We start from the raw sequence: 18,556 nt of genomic DNA, 5'->3' as shown, positions 1-18,556 counted from the left end.
CATTCAAGCTGTTTATTATCATCAGCATATTATCATATTGAGTTGTTAAAAGGTGTTTCTTGAAATTAAGTTTTATTCAACAAGGCACGTGAATGTAAAGTGTTTAAAGTTTGTAGAGAGACAGAGAAGTTAAAGTAGAGGTAGAGTTGGATCTGCACCTTCTGTTTGCACCACCACACCGAAGGAAATGAGCACCGGCTGTAAGACGCACAACTTTGTTTCACTTTCTTCATACTTTTGCATCCGAGAGTCCACTTGAAGGTGAGTGCTTTGGGACTAAATCCCTGCTCCTGTCCAGAAACTGTCCACAACTGGACTCACCTGCTCACCTTTTCCCCTTTTGGCTTGCACATATCACAAGCTACCCACCACTTCTGTTTGTAAATCACTTTCCCCCTCTGGCCGGCACGCTTTCTAAGAACCAAGAGCTGCTCGGGTAGTACAAGCGTTCCTTGTAGCACCCTGTGACTTCTAATCTGCAAGACCTCGCCATGACTCTACAACCTTCCCTCTCAGTCTGCACTCAAGAGGCTGTGGCCGACATTGTCTTCATGGTCGACGGGTCATGGAGCATCGGCTCCGAGAACTTCAAGCAGATCCGTCAGTTTCTGTACACGCTGGTGAACAGCTTCGACGTTGATCCTGAGCACGTCCGCATCGGGCTGGTCCAGTACAGCACCACTCCGCGCACCGAGTTCCTGCTCAACACCTATCAGAACAAGAAGGACATCCTTAAGTACATCAACAACTTGCCTTACATGGGGGGCGGCACCCAGACGGGTCAAGGCCTGGACTTCATGCTGAAGAAGCACTTTGTGGAGACAGCTGGAAGCCGGGGTGGCCAGAAAGTGCCGCAGATCGCTGTGGTGATCACCGATGGCAAATCACAAGACAACGTGGAGTCCCATGCTAAGGATCTGAAGAGAAAGGGAATTGTTTTGTATGCGATTGGTATCAAAGATGCAGATGAAGACCAGCTGAAAGAGATAGCCAATGATCCGCACAGTCAGCACGTCTACAGCGTGTCTGATTTTGCAGCGCTGCAGGGAATTTCTCAGAGCATCGTCCAGACACTTTGCACAACTGTAGAAGAAGTCAAACGGCAACTCCTGCAATTGTCTCAAGGTAAAATGTGTCATACCGCACAGCTTGTGGTGAATACATAATGTTTAAGCAATGATAGAGCCAAGTATTACTGACTGGTTGTTTCCAGTATTCCAGTATTCCAAGTATTTTTGTTTTAGAAATCTAAATGTCCAACTGAATTCACCCCAATGTCATCGGATTGTGAGAAAAATCACCTTGACCAAGAAAGCTTTGTAAACCTGTCCAGCCTTCAGAATTTAGAGATGGTGGACAAAATAACAGTAAGACCATAGAATATAATGTGTGTACACAAGCAAACAGACTAAGGCATTAAATGTTCAAAGATTGTTGCTCCAAATGCTGACTTTTTTCTCCCTTCTGTCCAGAATGTGCCAAAGCCACCATAGCCGACATCGTCTTCCTGGTAGACGGCTCTTCTAGCATCGGCATCAGTAACTTTCAGGAGGTGAGGCAGTTTCTCCGAAGCGTCGTCACAGGCCTTGCAATCGGCCCCGACAAAGTTCGGATCGGCTTGGCTCAGTACAGTGATGAATCTTACCTGGAGTTCCTACTGAAGGATCACATGGACAAGACATCCTTGCTGGCTGCAGTGGACACATTTCCCTACAGAACAGGAGGCACAGAAACAGGCGAGGCCATCGACTTCCTTCGGACGACCTTTTTCACAGAGGACGCAGGGAGCCGAGCCAGCCAACGGGTGCCGCAGATCGCTGTGGTCATCACCGATGGAGACTCCACGGACGATGTGTTAGGGCCCGCCCAGCGCTTGAGGCAGCATGGAGTCATAGTGTTTGGCATCGGGGTGGGAGCAGCCAACATGAAGGAGCTCGAGTCCATTGCCAACCAGCCTCGAGACCGCTTCCTGTCATCCATCGATAACTACCAGGCTCTGCAGAGGCTGACGGACAGTCTGCTGCAAACTGTTTGCATCTCTGTGGAGGATCAGAAGCAAGGTAAGGCAAAGGATTATACCGTTATTTATCTTGCAACGAAATATAAGATTCACAACTGCCGATAAGTGGCAACCTCCAGGTCTGAAAAGTTTCCTAAAGCTGCTTTCTCTCTGATATCCAGCAGGGGGCGACTCCACTGGTTGCAAAAAGAAGTCAGATTGTATAGAAGTCTTTGAGAAAATGTTAAACATTTTCCTGATGAGTTTATGTCTCAATCTGTAGTTTTAAGTCTTCTTCAAAACAGCATGATGTTCATTTAATAAATGATGTCCCATTTAGAGTAAAATAGAGAATAAAGCAGTGTCTGCTTTAGGGCGGGGCTACCTTGTGATTGACAGGTCACTACCACAGTTTGGGTGTTGTCCATGTTTTAGTCTTACAACTTTCACAGTTTGTGTTTTCAGTTTATTTAAGAATATTGTAACATTTTGTTTGCCTAAACATGTCTTGATCAGCGTTCAGTTGTACTTAACACCTCCCTCTCGGGTCACTTCTGGTTCCTAAAAAACAAGATGGCAATGACCAAAATGACAAACTCAAAGCTGATTGCAGGAGACAGATTTATAAAAGGGGCTGAGATATCCTGACATTAACTAACTGGTAAACACACATGTGCTTCATTTCACGTCCCCAGTTTGTAACGCAGACGTGTTTTAAATGTTTTGTCCTCAAGTCCAAGCTCCGTATTTTCAGACCCCAGAAGACATTACAGGCGGAGTAATACTCAATGAGAAGACCTCGATCTCTCTGCCTGGTGGATCAGGAACTGACATTATGCAGTATTTTAAATAAATGTTCCTTTTTATCAAAAGCATATCTTTCCACAGAACATGTAAAGTGGTTCGAGCCTGCAGACATAAGGCATGAAGGCTCGTAGTGTTTAATCTAACAGACTCTGGTTCCAGTTTGAGGTCAGGCGGGAAAAATGCTGTCGGCCAAAAAATGACTTAAGTTGTTTGGGGACAAACTGCATTGAACTTTCTGTTTTAGAAGTTTAGTGTGGGAACTTTTCCACAGAAATGGCAAAGTTGAGTTGTTGGCCTCCAGATAAGATTACTATTAGTGCTCGTTAATTGTTTCATACTGAATCAACCATAATTCGGAGTCCTTCGCTGTCCAGAAAATGTAGTGTATGTAGGATTTGCAACCTGTAAGAAAAAAGAGTATTTCACATACTAATGACTACAGAAGTCCACTCTGGCAAAGAAACTAATCAGTAAAGAACTAGCGTTGAATGTGAATGAATAAGTATCTTGTAATTCATGGACAAGATGCAATCTGATTTTGATCATTTCTTTGATCAATTGCCCGTGTTTTCTCTTCCATCCAGAGTGGTCAACTATAAAAGCAGATCTTCTTACTGTTCTTTTGATGTGTTTTCTTTCAGCCTTGGCAGAAAGGTTTGCAGACATCTTCTTCCTGGTGGACAGCGGCGTGACTAAACTAGAGTTCCAGCAGATCAAGAGCATCCTCACCCGACTGGCCAATCAACTGAACATCGGAGCGTCTGCCTACCATCTAGACTGGGCCCAGTATGGTCAAGAAGTTCAGATGGAACACCTTCTTAATTCTCACCAAACCAAAGAGGAGACCCAGAACAATGTTAAGCTTTTCCGCCAGCGAAAACTGCAACCCAACGAGCCTCGTAGACTGGGCTTCGCGTTGCAGTACGGCAGCACTCACTTTTTCACGAGTGAAGCAGGAAGCCGTGCGGAACAAGGCTACCGACAGATCCTGGTTGTTATAAGTGGAAAAGACTCAGATGATTCCGTGTATAGGGAGTCACGTCTGATCAAATCATCAGGAATAACTGTGGTGGGGTTGAGTCTCGGTGCATCGATGCAGGAAATGCGTGTCATTGCCACTGCACCGTTCATATACCAGTCCATCAGCAATGTAGTACCTGCACTGAGGGCTGTTTTTGAAACTGAGGAAACGGAGACCACTCTTACCGGAGGTGAACAACTTTTAAAATTATACTTTTATTATTATCATTATTATTATTAATTAACCACTTTAGTGCACCTTTGAACATTTAATTTACAACCATTTATTCACAGACACCCCCTTTATGTATTTTACCATTGAATGAAGCCTCAGATATATGAGCTGCTTCTTACTGACAGATGGGTTCCAGTTCCATTACCTTGTTAGCTTCGGCTGTAGCTCGATCACTTTCCACAGATGCATCACCAGAAGAGATCTATTGTACGCCTGTGATGTAAGGTGATCATATACCTGTCCTACTGGAGGTGGCAGAACAGGTGATGCCTGGCACCTTTTTAGGACACCTCAGGTGTGGGGAATCCCAGTTTATTGTCCAATCCATTGGTCCAATTTGGAATTTTTAGATTTGAACATCTGACAGGGCCATAGGTGTCACTCAGTACACCTAAACCTGGTTCAACTTTGTTCCCGGACCACCTGCATGTTGTGGCTGTAGGCCTCAGTATTTCCATCCTGGCTTAGTTGACAGACTGGTCTCATTTAATTGAATAAGGGGGCTGCATGTTTACTTGTGGGGCAAAAGTCGGTCGGTTGGAGCTTCAATCAACCGTCAAATGCATAAACTCTCTTTTTAGAATTTGAGTTATCGGATGAAATATCCACAATTAATCATTTCAATTTTAACTTACCACCGTTAGCTCCCTGCAAAGCGTGACCCCAGGCTGTCTAAAAACAATCCTCAGGTTTTAAACGGTCCAGGAGAAGGAAAGGTCACTTTCTCAAAAAGAAACTTGGGGAGGGTTTGTTTTTCTCGGTGGAACCTCCAGAAATGTTGCGGAAATATACCTGTCATGTAATCTTAACGGTAGGAAAGTATACAGGATAAAATGTTTTACACAAAGTATGCTCGTCTGTCAGGAAGAAGTTCACAAACAGATAAAGAAATGAGTATTCCTCATCTACATCTGTCCTTTATCTTGAAATGTATCTTAAGGGTTGAGCAGCTCACAAGTGAATTGGAAATAATGATTTCATGATAAATTGCCCCTTTTACAGATTGCAAGGCAGCCAAACTGGCAGACATCGTGTTCATCGTTGATGAGTCAGGAAGCATCGGCAATCGCAATTTCAAGCTGGTGCGCTCTTTCCTGCACTCGATAGTGAGCGGCCTGGAAGTCAGTCCATCTAGAGTCCGGGTGGGCATCGTGATGTATAACTCCAGGGCCACAGCACTGGTCCACCTCAACACCTTCAACAACAAGGACGAATTGCTGAATTTCATCAAAATCCTGCCTTATCATGGAGGTGGTACGAATACTGGAGAGGCCCTAAAGTTCACCCTGGAGAAGGTTTTTATCAAGGCGACAGGAAGCAGGAAAGACACTGGTGTCCAGCAGTTGGCAGTGGTGATCACAGATGGTGAATCCCAGGACAACGTGAGCACAGCAGCAGCTGAACTTCGTCGGGCAGGGGTCATTGTTTACGCTGTAGGAGTCAAGGGTGCCAACGATGCCCAGCTGGTAGAGATGGTGTCTCATCCCCCCAATAAGCACAAGTTCATTGTGGACAGTTTTGCCAAGCTGAAATCTCTGGAGCAGAGCCTGCAGAAAAGTCTGTGCGATAACATCCTTCGCCAAGATATCTCAGTCAGTACAAGAAGGACGCGCATCAAAGAAGGTCTGAACTAGTCTTTGTTTTATCGGCTTTGTCGAATACGTTTAAAAAATATGTTTTTAAGTAAAAGTTTTAACAGTAGAACTATATTTATAGCACAGACCGTTTACTTAAGTCAATATAAAGGGAGTGTACGGCTGGTGCATTGGGAAAAGATCATAATAATAATAATAATAATTTCATGCTTTTTTTTCAGGCTGCGTACAAACGGATGAAGCAGACATCTTCTTCCTGATCGATCACTCAGGAAGCATTTACCCCAACGACTTCATAGACATGAAGAAGTTCATCATTGAGTTTCTTCATACCTTTCGTATTGGGCCACAACATGTCCGCATGGGGGTTGTGAAATACGCAGATTTGCCAAATTTAGAATTTGATCTGACAACCTACTCCGATACCAAGACATTGGAGAAAGCCATCGACAATATTATACAAATAGGAGGTGGGACCGAGACAGGAAGAGCGCTGAAATTCATGGGCCCATACTTTGATCAAGCAGAGGCCACTCGTGGTCATAAAGTCCAAGAGTACCTGATCGTCATCACAGATGGAAAATCCGCTGATGAGGTCAAGGTTCCTGCAGAAAAACTGAGGGCGCAGGGTGTCACCGTGTATGCCATCGGGGTGAAGAGTGCAGACACAGAAGAGCTGAAAGAGATTTCCGGCGACCCCAAGAGGACTTTCTTTGTCAATAATTTTGATGCTCTGAGGCCCATCAAGGACGACATCATCACAGACATCTGTTCTCCAGACGGTAAGGAAAACTGTATGTAAAATGGATGTCTACCATAATCTGTATGTGGCAGTTAAGTGCAACACACACCAGCATCGGACAGTAGGGCTGCAACAAACAATTATTTTTATTATAGATTAATCTGATGATAATTTTCTAGCTTAATCCTTTGGTCTATAAAATGTCAGAAAATAGTGAAAAATGTCCCAGTTTCTCAAAGTCCAAGGTAATGTCTTGTTCTGTCCGTCCAAAACCCCAAAATATTCACATTAATATGATATAAAACAGAAACGCAGGAAATCTCTGTGCCTCTCGGGTCAAGGAGCTATTTTCCTGAAGGTCTTGTTTAGCGACTGTTTGCATCTTGAGACGCGGGAATGTTGAGAGACGACGTCTACGACTTACAAGTTCATTTTAAACTAATAAAAAGCAAAATCATCGTTGGTCCATAGCCCATGGGTTCTGCCTCTTTAGCTTGATTGATAGATTGATCAATACTACTCGGATAACAAACTGAAACAAGAACGCTTCCGATACCAAAATCCGTCCTACAGATTCTGCATTCATAGTCAGATATCTGTTTAGAGATTAATTGAGAATTAAACTATGCGATGTGGTCAGTTGGTGTTGCACTTTACTTCACTGATTCTATTGTTATAAATCCATTTTGCATTTTGTACTTTTAGCCACAAATCAAGAAAAGCAGGAAAAAGAGGCCCCACTAACATGTCTCTGCTACTGTGTCCACAGCTTGCAAAGACGTACCAGGCGACCTCCTTTTCTTGATTGACAGCTCTGGGAGCATCGCTCCACAAGACTACAGTAAAATGAAAGACTTCATGAAATCTGTCATCAGCAAGTCCGGCATTGGGAAAAATGAGGTGCACGCCGCTGTCATGCAGTTCAGCACCATCCAACAACTAGCGTTCTCCCTCAACCAATACTACAGCAAGGAAGAAATGTTGAATGCCATCAATGGTATGGAGCAGGTTGGTGGAGGCACACTCACAGGTGAAGCCATCAAAGGTGTGTCGCAGTACTTTGATGCATTCAAAGGCGGGCGTCCTGGCATTAGACAGAGTCTGGTAGTGATAACAGACGGCGAGGCACAAGACCAGGTCAAAGGCCCCGCTGAGGCTCTGAGGGACAAGGGAGTGATTGTCTACGCCATTGGAGTGGTAGACGCTAACACCACCCAGCTGCTGGAGATCAGCGGTACATCGGAGAGGGTGTATTCTGAGAGGGACTTTGACGCTCTGAAAGACTTGGAGAACCAGGTGGCCATGGAGCTCTGTGTCCCAGAGAGCGGTAAGACAAGTCTGGGACTATCCCAAAACATCAAATATTTTCTGTAATCGTACATAAAAGCCACGGATTCCCTCCATTCTCTTTAAGGCGAGACACAACATAACACATCTTCTTTCAGTCGTGTTATGTTGTTCTTTCAAAGTAGAGCGAAAACATCAGAACATCCAGAGTTTATGTTTCTAACTTTGTGTGTTTGTGTAGATTTCTCCTAAAGTCACCAACAGTTACATTACATAATGCCTCATTTACATATTTACACATCACATGTCAGAAAACTGTAAATGTTTCCTCAACGTTCCTGCTTCCTTTCCCTCTGACCCCGTTTTCGTTTTTATTTCCAACCAGTTTGTAGGAAGACAGAAAAAGCTGACATTATTTTCCTGGTGGACGGCTCCACTAGCATAACCCTGAGCAAGTTCAGAAGCATGCAGAAGTTTATGGCGTCAATGGTGAACCAAACCACCGTTGGCAAGAACCTGACTCGCTTTGGAGTCATCCTCTACTCCTCCGACCCCAACTCTATTTTTACTCTGAAACAGTACGCCTCCAAACGAGAGGTTCTTCAAGCTATATCAGCACTGAAGTCCCCATATGGAGACACCTACACTGGCAAGGCTTTGGCGTACTCTTTGCAGTTCTTTAACAATGACAACGGCGGTCGGGCGGATCTCCAGGTGCCACAGATCCTCATGGTGATCACAGATGGCGATGCTACCGACCGTAACAGTCTGGTGGCGCCATCCGTGGCACTGCGAGAAAAAGGAATCAGCGTCTTCAGTATCGGAGTGGAAGGAGCCAACAAGACGCAGTTGGAGATCATGGCTGGTCACGACACCTCCAAAGTTTTCTATGTGGATAATTTTGAGGCCTTGGAAACTCTGTACAAGAATATTACTATAGTCCTCTGCAATACCACCAAGCCAGGTAAGAGGCAGAAGTGTCACAGCACCTTTGTACACCAAAGTTCTAAATCTAGATGGAGAATCTGTGAATATGATTTATAGCATCGTAAAGCGAGCCTACCTCTCCTCAGCTCAGTTTTCTCTTGAACCTTGAGAACACAAAAATAGTGAGGATTTTGAAAGCGGGAGTTCTGGGGCTCCTCCCCCGGAAAAATGTGAGTTTCAGAGACTTTTAAAGAATGAAAATATATAAATAATAAGCAGGCACTGCAGCAGCTTTTTACTTTTAACTCTCAGGAAAGAATACAGAATGATTCACCCCACTGGGGTGAACTTGCTCTTGCTCTTGCTCTTCTCTTACTACTCTCCATTTCTTTATCCGTCTCTCACTCACGAGCTGTGAGTCCGGGTGGAAAAGCTCTGTACTGTGCCAGAAACAGGTTGTGATTGAAGTGTTTACCCATGTAGATACTTTTACCAGTGGAATTGGATTTGTGCTGCTCAAATAATGTATTTTTCAGCCTCACTTCTCTCCATATTAGAACATATTGAGCAAAGGAAAGATTCCTAGATAAAGATAAATAATAACGGTACTCGGACTCGACTTTATGAATTGAAAACTTGGGATTTAAGGATTGGGAACAAAACGTTTCTCAAACTATTCTGATGACAGTGAGAGCAGAACCATAGGATCATAGCATATTTGTTGTATAGTAGTAAGTACAAGGACAGGCTTGGGAAGAGCTCATGCAACATATCCTGCAATTTCTGGAAGCTGCCAACATTCGAGGCAAAACTGATAAAGCAAATATCAGCCAATAATGTCAACCTAGCAATTTCTTCATCGGGCTCTAAATGGGATTATATCATTTACTCAAGTAATGAGATGTAATTTAGATGATGTTCACAACAGCAGGTCAGGGACACAAAACTTCTGGGCATTTGTCAACAGATGAATATGGAGAAATCCTCCAACCATTGGGAGCTACCAAGAATAAATTCTAATGAATTCGAAGTGTGCCAAGTATATGGCTCGATTATTTACTATTAATGTGGATACATTTCCGCTCTTTGCTTTCGCAGTTTGTGAGAAACAGCAGGCTGACCTGGTCTTCCTCCTCGATCAGTCTGGCAGCATCTCCCCACAGGACTACGCCACCATGAAGAAGTTCACCTCAGAACTAGTGAACAGCTTCAAAGTCAGTGAAGATTTAGTGCGGGTAGGACTTGCCCAGTTCAGCAGTTTGTTCCAAAATGAGTTTTACCTGAACCAGTTCTACAGCTCGCAAACCGTGACCGAGCACATCTTGGATATGAAGCAACTCGGTGGAGGCACCAGCATCGGACTGGCCCTGGACTCCATCAAGGATTACTTTGAGGCATCACGGGGCAGCCGAAGATCCGCCGGGATCTCCCAGAATCTGGTGCTAATCACAGACGGTGAATCGCAGGATGACGTGGAGGAGGCGGCGAATCGTCTCAGGGATCTGGGCATCGAGGTGTTTGCCATCGGCATTGGAAAAGTCCACGACCTGGAGCTCAAGCAGATCACCGGCACCCCTGAGAGGCTGTTTACCGTGCAGAACTTCGGCAGCTTGGAAAAGATCAAGCAAAAGGTGGTTGACACAATCTGCAAATCTAAACCCATCAAGGACCCAAGTGGTGAGTTGAAATGTGTGACTTTGCCTCTTTATGTATCTCGCTGCATGTTCCTCTGTGTCTATCACTGCCAAAGGTAAACACATGTCTCCCACTGCTACAGACTGCAGCATTGATATCGCCATGGGATTCGATATTTCTCGAAGAACCGGAGCTCCGGGTGAGATGCTGGTCAGCGGCCACAACAAGCTCCAGAGCTTCCTGCCGGACATCGCACATTACGTGTCTTCGCTACAAGGCCTGTGCTGCGTCGGCCCCGCGCCGGTCAAGACCAACATCGCCTTCCGGGTGGTGGGTCGCGATGGAAGATCTCTGTACGACTTCAACTTTGAGGGCTACAGCGAGGAAGTGGTGAAGAAAGTCATGACCTTGAATTTGGCAGAGCCCACTTACTTCAACACCGCCCTGCTGAAATCCTTCGGCCAGAAGTTCAGCGGCGAGTCCAGAGCCGGCGTGAAGGTGAGTCTGAGACGAAGCACAAAGTTCTACGGAAAGAAATCTCTATTATTTTATTGTGTTAACATCCCAGTCTTTCACATATTCAACGTAAAGATTATGTATTATATATTATATATTATATATAATATATAATATATAATATATAATATATAATATATAATATATTATATATTATATATTATGTATCATATATTATATATAATATATAATATATAATAAATAATATATAATATATAATATATAATACATAATATATAATATATAATATATAATACATAATATGTAATATATAATACATAATATATAATACATAATATATAATACATAATATATAATATATAATATATAATACATAATATATAATACATAATATATAATATATAATACATAATATGTAATATAATACCTCTGAGATCTGCAGTATGAAGTAGCAGAAAATGGAAATACTTAAAGTAAAGCACGTAAAGTACAAGTACTTCAAAATTGCACTTAAGTACAGTACTTTATACACTTTATACATATATATATATATATATATATCAGATCATTAGTAACATTAAGTGTAAAATAAGAAACTGAATTATATCTTTATGTAACTCCTAAACTCTCATAATGACTCGTTTTATACTCGCATGAAATATAGTTTTGTTTGTTTTTAGTTTTTTATGGTTGAAGTTATAATACCGGAGAAGTGTTTGTGTTCATTCATTCACTACATAATATAGATTTACTTTGAAATGGAAGATGTAATATTCCAGTTATCATCAGAAGATGAGATCAGCTCCAGTATCCTCGTCCTGTTCTCCACGAGTGATGATTGTTCCTCGTTAGCGTTGATTGGATGAGTTGAGAGTCAGACTGATTTTCACAATAAAGCAGCGTAACGTGTGTCTGACCTTCAGGTGCTGGTGATCTTCTCCGACGGACTCGATGAAGACGTGATGAAGCTGGAGCACGAGTCAGAGCTGCTGCGAAAGTCTGGTAAACTCCAACAATCTGCATTTCTCTTCTTCACAATTACAACATCATATTCGTAGATCACGTAGCAGCTGATACAGACGTTTAAGAGAAACCCTGTTATCTGTGTGCAGGGGTCAGCGCTCTGCTGACCGTGGCTCTGGAGGGGGCCCGGGACCCAGCCCAGCTGCAGATGGTGGAGTTCGGTCGCGGATTCGGATACAAGCTTCCTCTCAGCATCGGCATGGGGAGCGTCGGCAGCACCATCCTCAAACAGATTGTAAGTCGCTCTGAGTTTGAGTGTCGGAGGTGTCGGCCGGAGAGATGTCAACCTTCGCTCCACAATAAAGGAACTACTTGTGATTCTCAAAGCGGCAAAAAAGTCTTAATTAATAAACACCCAGAAATCCTGACCGGGTTGCTCAACATGATCCACCACTCGCAACTGGCTCTGTGGATTCTGTTCAGTAACCCGGTCAGGATTTCTGGGGGTTTTAAGACAACATTCAAACCCAAACATTGTAGCTTGATAAATATCACTACAGAGTATGATCTCTGTGCTAAGAGGCTAGGCTAACCGTTTCCCCCTGCTTCCAGTGTTTGTGCTAAGCTAGGCTAACAGTTTCCCCCTGCTTCCAGTGTTTGTGCTAAGCTACGCTAACAGTTTCCCCCTGCTTCCAGTGTTTGTGCTAAGCTAGGCTAACAGTTTCCCCCTGCTTCCAATGTTTGTGCTAAGCTAGTCTAAACACATCCTGAGGCTCGTCTGTCTGTTCTTCAGATAATAAGACGTCTTTATTACAATATGTTTTCATTCTATGTTTGTAAAAGAGATTGTTACTGTGTGATGTGGAGACATTACACTGTAGTGTTATAAAGTGTGTGTGTGGAGTGTGTCTGTCTGCAGGAATGGAAACCAGAGCAAAGCCTCAGGGAAGTTGGAACTCAGCATGTTAACAAAACAAGAATCCAGTGAACTTGTGATAAAAATCTTTCTAGAAATTCTATAAGTTTATGAATTATGTCTGAACAAAGACTAGAAACAAGCCTCCAGTGATTTGTCTGGCAAACAAATGTGTTATGTTTTGTTTATTGAAGGTTTGAACAAGAAAACAAAGAAAAACAAGGATAAATGAACTTATAAGAGAGCGATCAGAAACAACAGATGCCAGAGTTAAACGTATATTTCAAGTACACAACTCTAAAATATTAGTTTTCATGAATAAGAAAGTGCATCGCTTCACGTTGATTGCTTTCTCCTCTACTCTCTGCAGGACTCGGTGTCAGACAGGGAGTGCTGCAACGTCATGTGCAAATGTTCGGGACATGAAGGCATCCGGGGGACTCGGGGCCTCCCGGGGTCAAAGGTGACTGAAACATACACGCCTTTAAACTTTCACTATGTCAGGAATGTTTGGGGAAACTGACAGGCCTGGTGCCACTCCTGGATATTTTCAAAGTAAAGGTTTTTCACTTTGAATCCCATTTTCATGTGTTAGGGTTAATGTTGAATATATATGTGTGTGTTTAATATATACTGTCCCTCTTCACTTAAAGGGACAGTTCTGATGTTTAATGTCAGGCTGTATTCTATTTTAATAATTAATATAGTGTATGACAAGCTTAACATTATCTGAAGAAGGAGATTAAGAATAAATAAGTAGAATAAGAACAAGACGTAAGAAAGATTAGCAAACAGTGAAGTGAAGATTTAAATAAGACTTATTATTATTATCCTGACGCAGCAGGACGAAGACGTTTTACCTTGTGAAAGTTTTAAATGTAGTTCTGCTGTGTGTTATAAACAGGGCGTGTCTGGACAGAAGGGATTCCCCGGGTTCCCAGGAGAGGAGGGCGTCGCTGTGAGTGCCGCTTCATCCCTTTAAACACATTTCATAAAGATTTGACCAGAGAAGAGTAAAACTGGCTGCAGATGAAACTCTTTCCATTTTTCAAGATAAGATTTTTATAAAAAGCTTATTAAAGAGTTTATTAAAAGCTGCTTTTCTGTAAACAAAATAATAAAACTCAACACAAAATACAGACGCGTCACGTATCCTGGAGCTGCAGGAGTAAAACACTCTCTGAACCTACAGGACCTTCTGTTTAATCTTTTTAATTTTAAAGATTTAATCCTTGTTTTCTATCCTTGTTTATTTTGTTTTATTTTTTAACATTTTATTATATTAATTATTTGTCTTGCTAAATGTTCTCCGTTGTTTCTTTCTGTTTTTGTTTTGTTTTCCTCGCTGCAGCCTGTTTTATGTTTCAATCATCAATTTAATTAAAAAAACTTTATTTGTCTTTTTTTTATTTTGTAATTTGTAAAGTAAAACACTATCCGGCAAATGTAACGTGAAAATAAAAGAGGAAAAAGTTTAGACTGTAAACAAAATAATAATAATAATAATACTAATGTTTTATATAATGTGTGTGTGTGTGTGTGTGTGTGTGTGTGTGTGTGTGTGTGTGTGTGTGTGTGTGTGTGTGTGTGTGTGTGTCTCAGGGGGAGCGAGGTCGTCCTGGACCCAGCGGACCTCAGGGGGTTCAGGGTTGTCCAGGGCTGCGAGGACAGAAGGTAAAACACGGCTCCACTTATTATATTAGTGATTATTATTATGTAAATATTAATGATGTTTATAGTCTGAGAGAAGCAGCTACTGATGTGTGTATGTGTGTGTGTGTTTGTGTGTGCAGGGCTTCCGAGGCCTCCGGGGGAACAGGGTGAGTGACTCCTGCAGGACTGTGATGACGTTATTAATGTTTTGTGTGGACGTTTACGTTAAAGAGCAAAGTGATGCCACTCCTGACTCTGAAACACGTTGCAGGGCGGAGAAGGAGAAGACGGGCTGGACGGCGTTAACGGAGAACAGGTATGAGATGTGATGAGATGTGATAAGATGAGATGTGATGTAGATGTGATGAGATGTGATGAGATGTGATGTAGATGTGATGTTATGAGATGTGATGAGATGTGATGTGATGAGATGTGATGTAGATGTGATGTGATGTAGATGTGATGTGATGTGATGTGATGAGATGTGATGTAGATGTGATGAGATGTGATGAGATGTGATGTAGATGTGATGTTATGAGATGAGATGAGATGTGATGAGATGAGATGTGATGTGATGAGATGAGATGTGATGTGATGAGATGAGATGAGATGTGATGAGATGTGATGAGATGTGATGTGATGAGATGTGATGAGATGTGATGAGATGTGATGTGATGTGATGTAGATGTGATGTAGATGTGATGAGATGTGATGTAGATGTGATGTTATGAGATGAGATGTGATGAGATGAGATGTGATGTGATGAGATGAGATGAGATGTGATGTGATGTGATGAGATGAGATGTGATGAGATGTGATGTGATGAGATGAGATGTGATGAGATGTGATGTGATGAGATGAGATGAGATGTGATGTGATGTGATGAGATGTGATGAGATGTGATGTGATGAGATGTGATGAGATGTGATGTGATGAGATGTGATGAGATGATGATGTGATGTGATGAGATGTGATGAGATGTGATGAGATGAGATGAGATGTGATGAGATGTGATGTGATGTGATGAGATGTGATGAGATGTGATGTGATGAGATGTGATGAGATGTGATGTGATGAGATGTGATGAGATGTGATGAGATGAGATGTGATGAGATGAGATGAGATGTGATGAGATGTGATGTGATGAGATGTGATGTGATGTGATGAGATGTGATGAGATGTGATGTGATGGAGATGTGATGTGATGAGATGTGATGTTATGAGATGTGATGAGATGTGATGTGATGAGATGTGATGTAGATGTGATGTGATGTAGATGTGATGTGATGTGATGTGATGAGATGTGATGTAGATGTGATGAGATGTGATGAGATGTGATGTAGATGTGATGAGATGTGATGTAGATGTGATGTGATGTAGATGTGATGAGATGTGATGTAGATGTGATGAGATGTGATGAGATGTGATGTAGATGTGATGAGATGTAGATGTGATGTAGATGTGATGTGATGTAGATGTGATGAGATGTGATGTAGATGTGATGAGATGTGATGAGATGTGATGTAGATGTGATGAGATGTGATGTAGATGAGATGTGATGTAGATGTGATGTGATGAGATGTGATGTGATGTAGATGTGATGTAGATGTGATGTAGATGTGATGTAGATGTGATGTAGATGTGATGTAGATGTGATGTGATGAGATGTGATGTGATGTAGATGTGATGTAGATGTGATGTAGATGTGATGTAGATGAGATGTGATGTGATGTAGATGTGATGTAGATGTGATGTGATGTAGATGTGATGAGATGTGATGTAGATGTGATGAGATGTGATGAGATGTGATGTAGATGTGATGAGATGTGATGTAGATGAGATGTGATGTAGATGTGATGTGATGAGATGTGATGTGATGTAGATGTGATGAGATGTGATGTGATGAGATGTGATGTAGATGTGATGAGATGTGATGTAGATGTGATGTGATGTGATGTGATGTGATGTGATGTGATGAGATGTGATGTAGATGTGATGAGATGTGATGAGATGTGATGTAGATGTGATGTTATGAGATGAGATGAGATGTGATGAGATGAGATGTGATGTGATGAGATGAGATGTGATGTGATGAGATGAGATGAGATGTGATGAGATGTGATGAGATGTGATGTGATGAGATGTGATGAGATGTGATGAGATGTGATGTGATGTGATGTAGATGTGATGTAGATGTGATGAGATGTGATGTAGATGTGATGTTATGAGATGAGATGTGATGAGATGAGATGTGATGTGATGAGATGAGATGAGATGTGATGTGATGTGATGAGATGAGATGTGATGAGATGTGATGTGATGAGATGAGATGTGATGAGATGTGATGTGATGATGAGATGAGATGTGATGTGATGTGATGAGATGTGATGAGATGTGATGTGATGAGATGTGATGAGATGTGATGTGATGAGATGTGATGAGATGTGATGAGATGTGATGTGATGAGATGTGATGTGATGAGATGTGATGAGATGTGATGAGATGAGATGAGATGTGATGAGATGTGATGTGATGTGATGAGATGTGATGAGATGTGATGTGATGAGATGTGATGAGATGTGATGTGATGAGATGTGATGAGATGTGATGAGATGAGATGTGATGAGATGAGATGAGATGTGATGAGATGTGATGTGATGAGATGTGATGTGATGTGATGAGATGTGATGAGATGTGATGTGATGGAGATGTGATGTGATGAGATGAGATGTGATGTGATGAGATGTGATGTGATGTGATGTGATGAGATGAGATGTGATGTGATGAGATGTGATGAGATGTGATGTGATGAGATGTGATGTGATGTGATGAGATGTGATGAGATGTGATGTGATGGAGATGTGATGTGATGAGATGAGATGAGATGTGATGTGATGAGATGTGATGTGATGGAGATGAGATGAGATGTGATGTGATGTGATGTGATGAGATGAGATGTGATGAGATGAGATGTGTTGACATCAGAGGAAGCTGCTGCTGGTTTCTGTTTGGAGGAAATCAGCTAATTGGATTTTGTTCTGGTTTTGTGTTTGCAGGGTGTGACGGGGAAAGATGGCGGCCGAGGAGAGCTAGGACACTCAGGAAACCCCGTAAAACTTCTTTTACATTTTCTCTTTATGTGATAATGAGTCTGTGAGCAATGCACCAAAACTTCATCAGTATGTTAGCGTGCACGTTATTTAATATCACTATGAAATGTAAATATGAGAGATTTCATTTGTAAACATGCAAACAAAATGTAAAGTTAAAACATGTTGTCGTTAAAATGTATAAATAAATTGTATTAGTATGTCTTGTTGTTTATAACAATATTCAATTTATTAAATGTAATTGTTAATTTATATTATATTATATGAATACATTAAAGATAATATTATAAAGTTAAAATATTTGAATTATATAAAGTTTCAGTTGGAATAATTGTAATTTTGTAGTATAATGTTTGTAAACAATTATAAAATATATTTTTAATTAAATTAAAATCTTTTACTTTTGATATTATATATATTATTTATGAATGATATAATGGTTGCACCTGCTGTAACGTCTACTCATATTTTGTATTTTTTTTATATATAAAATAAAAGTATATTTATCTATAATTTAGATTTATCTAAATACTGATTTAATAATGTTCATGAAAAAACCCTGAAAATGTGAAGATTCACTTTGATGAGTAATTTATAAATATATGTGTACATAAAGTATTAGTGCTGCTTTGTGGAACAAAGTGTCTGTGGAATGTCCATTTAGCCGTGACCTTTGACCCCCGGCTGGTTGATTGACAGGTCGATCTCTTGTCCTCAGGGTATCCCGGGTATCAGAGGGGAGGTGGGGCTGAAAGGACAGCGAGGACTGAGAGGAGATCCGGTGAGTCCAACACTTATAGTAATAATTTAAGTTCTCTGTTGACAGAACTCATGTAAAAGATAAACATACTTCTTTATTCTCATTACACACGTCATGCTCTGCACTTTATTTATTATTATTGAATTAGTCTTCAGGTCATGAGATGCAACACTTCAGTCCTCCGTGTATAAATATATATTTATTACTTCTCATTGTGTAAATATATATATACATGTACTGTAATCACTGCCACACGTTATATTACTTTATCTTTCATTTATGTTCTTTAGTTTTTTTAGGTCTTTATATGTTGTTAGCTTTACACAGGCTAGCTGTTTTCCCCCGTTTCCAGTCTTTGTGCTAAGCTAGGCTAACCGGCTGCGTGCGGTTCATATTTAACAGATATGACATCAGGGATGATGTGATTAAA

The 18,556-nt window shown here is 41.4% G+C and overlaps 1 protein-coding gene across 1 annotated transcript in view; it reads left to right on the top strand.

Moving 5' to 3' along the window:
• col6a4a (collagen, type VI, alpha 4a) overlaps positions 1-18,556 on the top strand; it is a 53,989-nt gene that overhangs the window by 20,921 nt on the left and 14,512 nt on the right. The window contains 18 exon segments of the mRNA XM_029452465.1: positions 517-1,125; positions 1,473-2,060; positions 3,448-4,017; positions 5,064-5,684; positions 5,878-6,438; positions 7,168-7,725; positions 8,071-8,649; positions 9,711-10,289; positions 10,390-10,745; positions 11,648-11,726; positions 11,837-11,982; positions 12,974-13,066; positions 13,508-13,561; positions 14,206-14,277; positions 14,397-14,423; positions 14,528-14,572; positions 17,313-17,366; positions 18,085-18,147. Of these exon segments, the coding sequence (XP_029308325.1) occupies positions 517-1,125; positions 1,473-2,060; positions 3,448-4,017; positions 5,064-5,684; positions 5,878-6,438; positions 7,168-7,725; positions 8,071-8,649; positions 9,711-10,289; positions 10,390-10,745; positions 11,648-11,726; positions 11,837-11,982; positions 12,974-13,066; positions 13,508-13,561; positions 14,206-14,277; positions 14,397-14,423; positions 14,528-14,572; positions 17,313-17,366; positions 18,085-18,147 (5,654 nt within the window).

The sequence above is a fragment of the Cottoperca gobio genome, chromosome 16 (assembly GCF_900634415.1).
Source record: "Cottoperca gobio chromosome 16, fCotGob3.1, whole genome shotgun sequence".
NCBI lineage: Eukaryota > Metazoa > Chordata > Actinopteri > Perciformes > Bovichtidae > Cottoperca > Cottoperca gobio.
Note: the sequence above shows the minus strand (reverse complement) of the source record. Positions and strands in the feature narration are given on the sequence as shown.